General features: G+C 41.2%; 1 protein-coding gene across 2 annotated transcripts in view; it reads right to left on the bottom strand.

Moving 5' to 3' along the window:
* The window catches only part of LOC105532652 (HAUS augmin-like complex subunit 3), a 191743-nt gene that overhangs the window by 150902 nt on the left and 36877 nt on the right, over positions 1-3964 (bottom strand). For both annotated transcript variants that reach the window (XM_011970856.1, XM_011970855.1), the window contains one exon: positions 678-1178. In XM_011970856.1, the coding sequence (XP_011826246.1) occupies positions 678-1178 (501 nt within the window). The remainder of the gene's footprint in view (positions 1-677; positions 1179-3964) is intronic.

Below are 3964 nucleotides of genomic sequence, written 5' to 3'. Positions count from 1 at the left end.
AAGAAGGGAGGGAGGGAGGGAAAGATTTTTTTAAAAGATCAACAGAGATCAAATTTTTAAAATTTTGTGCTTCAAAAGACACCCTCAATAAATTCTTTAAAAATAAGCCAGAAATTGGCAGAAGTATAAATGATATATCTTATAAGAGACTTGCATCATAATACATAAAGAATGCTTACAGATCCAAAATAAAACACAAATAACCCAATTTTAAAATGGGCAAAAAATTTGAACAGATATTTCATCAAATCATCAAAACAGAAAGAAGATATCAAAGAAGATATACGAATGGCCAATAAGCACATGAAAAGATGCTCAATGTCACTAGGTAATAGGGAAATACAATTTAAAACCACCATGAAATACCACTTCAGAATCACTAGAATGGCTAAAATAAAAAAAAAAATAGACAACAACAAGTGTTGACAAGGAGGTGGAGAATTTGAAACCCTAGTACACTGCTGGTGGAAAGTAAAATGGCACACCCACTCTGGAAAACAATTTTGCAGTTTCCTAAGAAACCGATGGGAGCTATACATTGTCAATCACTTACCACTGGAGGGGAGGGAAAGCCTTAAAATCTTGTTTCTAGCTCTCCTATCAAAATCAGACACTAAGAAAATGGGTTTCTTTTATGGTGTCAAGACAGCAAACAAAAACCATCACTGTTTACTAACCTGGTCAGCTCTTAACTGGGTGGAACCATCAGTATACATCAGAGTTACCACCAGGGCTGCTGCCTGTTTGAGCATTTCAATCAGCTGGCTTTTTGCCCAATCATCCAAATGCCTAATATCACAAAAATGTTTTTTCAATGCTCCTGAGTTCCCAGAATTTAGGTAGGCTTCAGCCTCATCAGTATCTTCTTCCAATGCCATTTGTTTACTTGTTTTCTCTGAAGAATTATTATATGTAATATGTTTCCTTTTAAGATTAATGCTTCCTTTATTTTCATTATTTATATTCTCCACTAGGAAATGCTTTCTTTCATGCTCCTTTTTCTGTAGAACTGAAGCCTCTTGATTATACTGCGGAATTAAACAACTTGAAAGAGCCAATGAGCTGATGCTCTTCTGTTTTTGGTCAGTAGATAGCTGATCTGTGAGTCTGACACTGAAGGACTGAGGAGAGAGCTTGGCGGAACCTCTTGATGTCTGACTTCTTGAAGATTTAAGATTCTACAGAAAAATGGAAAATATTTCATTAGAATATGGATTCATAAGACAGATTTATAAACCAAACTAATTTCTGGTAAAAACTTGTCTAAAGTAATACAGAGACACAATCTTCATATTATCTATAATCAAAACTTCTTTTTTTTTTTTTTTTTTGAGGCAGAGTCTGGCTTTGTCACCCAGGCTGGAGTGCAGTGGTGCGATCTGGGCTCACTGCAAGCTTCCCCTCCCGGGTTCACACCATTCTCCTGCCTCAGCCTCCCGAGTAGCTGGGACTACAGGCGCCCACCACCATGCCCAGCTAATTTTTTTTTGTATTTTTAGTAGAGACGGGGTTTCACTGTGTTAGCGAGGATGGTCTCAATCTCCTGACCTGGTGATCCACCTGCCTCGGCCTCCCAAAGTGCTGGGATTACAGGCGTGAGCCACTGCGCCCGGCCTCTGTGATCAAACCTTCTAAGGAAACCACATAGTGTCTTCTAGAGCAGTGATTTTTCTCAAGCAAGGTAGGCATGCATATCTGGATCAAGAGCTCAAAAGCCAGTCAGGCATAGTAGCTCACACCTGTAATCCCAGCACTTTGGGAGGCTGAGGTAGGTGGATCACTTGAGGTCAGGAATTTGAGATGAACATGGTGAAACTCCGTCTCTACTAAAATTACAAAAATTAGCTGGGCATGGTGGCAGGCGCCTGTGTAATTCCAGCTACTTGGGAGGCTGAGGCAGGAGAATCACTTGAATCCAGGAGGTGGAGGCTGCAGTGAGCCGAGACTGCACCATTGCACTCCAGCTAGGGTGACAAGAACAAAACTCTGTCTCAAAGAAAAAGCTCAAAAGCCTCCAACAAGCCCCTGTTCTGGGAATCAATGCATGTAATGAGAGATGTCATGGATAGGAGTATATTGCATATGTGCATAAGAGAGAAGATTAATAATTTACAACTTCCAAGTAAAGACCATTTATAGAGAAAATGAAATCACCAAAACTATTTAATAATATGTTAATCGATCTACTAAAAAAAATTTTGGGGGCCAGGCGCAGTGGCTCACACCTGTAATCCCAGCACTTTGGGAGGCTGAGGTGGGCGGATCACGAGGTCAAGAGTTCAAGACCATTCTGGCCAACATGGAGAAACCTCGTCTCTACTAAGAATACAAAAATTAGCTGGGCATGGTGGCGCATGCCTGTAATCCCAGCTACTGAGGAGGCTGAGGCAGGAGAATCGCTTGAACCCGGAAGGTGGAGGTTGCAGTGAGCCAAGATCGCGCCATTGCACTCCAGCCTGGGTGATAGAGCAAGACTCTGTCTTGAAAAAAAAAAAAATTAAACCCAACTCAATAGCAGTTCTCTACCTGTCTCATTCTCATTCCATCAATGTACAATATACATTCATAGATCCACAAACTAATCAAGGTGGGGAAAGCAATCATATCCATTTCTTTATAGGACTTATTTATGATAACACTTTATTTTTTAAGGTTTCTTCTCTTTTCCTTTTTTTTTTTTTTTTTTTTGAGACAGGGTCTTGCTCTATTGCCCAGGTTGAAGTGCAGTGGCACAATCTCAGCTCACTGCAACCTCCATGTCCCTGGTTTAGGTGATCCTTCCACCTCAGCCTCCCATGTAGCTGTGACTACAGGGGTTCACCACCACACCCAGCGAATTTTTCTATTTTTAGTAGAGTGGGGTTTCACCATGTTCCCTAGGCTGGTCTCAAACTCCTGGACTCAAGCAATCTACCTGCTTTGGCCTCCTAAAGTGCTAGGATTACAGGTGTGAGCCAGCGTACCCAGTCGAGGCTTATTTTTTATATATATATATATACACACACACACATATATATGTTGCTTTGAATGACTATATTAATCTTACATTTTAAATAATTTTGAAAGAAAATGTTTTAACGCTTGGTCATATGTCATGAAAATTTTTAATGCATACTTGTATTTTTGTTTCAGATAAATACATGGTTTCCAAGAGTAGGCTTTCAAGCATAAAATTACATTAACAATTCCGTGGAGGAATAAACAAGAAAGGAATTCAAGGAGAAAAAGAAAAATATAAAATTTCAAACTGTTGAAGATCTTGCTCTGTCTTTTTTAAGGGGATTATTGTGGGCTGGGCACAGTGGCTCACACCTGTAATCCTGGCCCTTTGGGAGGCTGAGGCAGGAGGACTGCTTGAGCCCAGGAGTTCAAGACCAGTCTGGGCAAAATGGCAAAATCCTGTCTTACTACAAAGAATAGAAAAATTAGCTGGGCGTGGTGTCATGTGCCTATAGTCCCAGCTACTCAGGAGGCTGAGGTGAGAAGATCACCTGAGCCCAGGAGGTCAAGGCTACAGTGAGCCATGGTCACACTACACTGTACTTCAGCCTGGGCGACACAGTGAGAAAGTCTCAAAATAATAATAATAATAAAAACAGGCCGGGCATGGTGGCTCACGCCTGTAATCTCAACACTTTGGGAGGCACAGGCAGGTGGATCATGAGGTCAGGAGCTCCAGACCAACCTGGCCAATATGGTGAAACCCTGTCTCTATTAAAAACATAAAAATTAGCTGGGCATAGTGGTGTGTGCCATAAATCCAGCTGCTCGGGAGGCTGAGGCAGGAGAATCGCTTAAACCCAGGAAACGGAGGTTGCAGTGAGCCAAGATCGCATCACTGCACTCCCGCCTTGGTGACAGAGTAAGACTCCATCTCAAAAAATAATAAATAAGTAAATAAATTAATTAATAAATAAAATAGGCCAGGCACGGTGGCTCACACCTGTAATCCCAACACTTTAGG

The sequence above is a fragment of the Mandrillus leucophaeus genome, unplaced genomic scaffold (genome assembly GCF_000951045.1).
Source record: "Mandrillus leucophaeus isolate KB7577 unplaced genomic scaffold, Mleu.le_1.0 Scaffold98, whole genome shotgun sequence".
NCBI classification, from domain to species: Eukaryota; Metazoa; Chordata; class Mammalia; order Primates; family Cercopithecidae; genus Mandrillus; species Mandrillus leucophaeus.
Note: the sequence above shows the minus strand (reverse complement) of the source record. Positions and strands in the feature narration are given on the sequence as shown.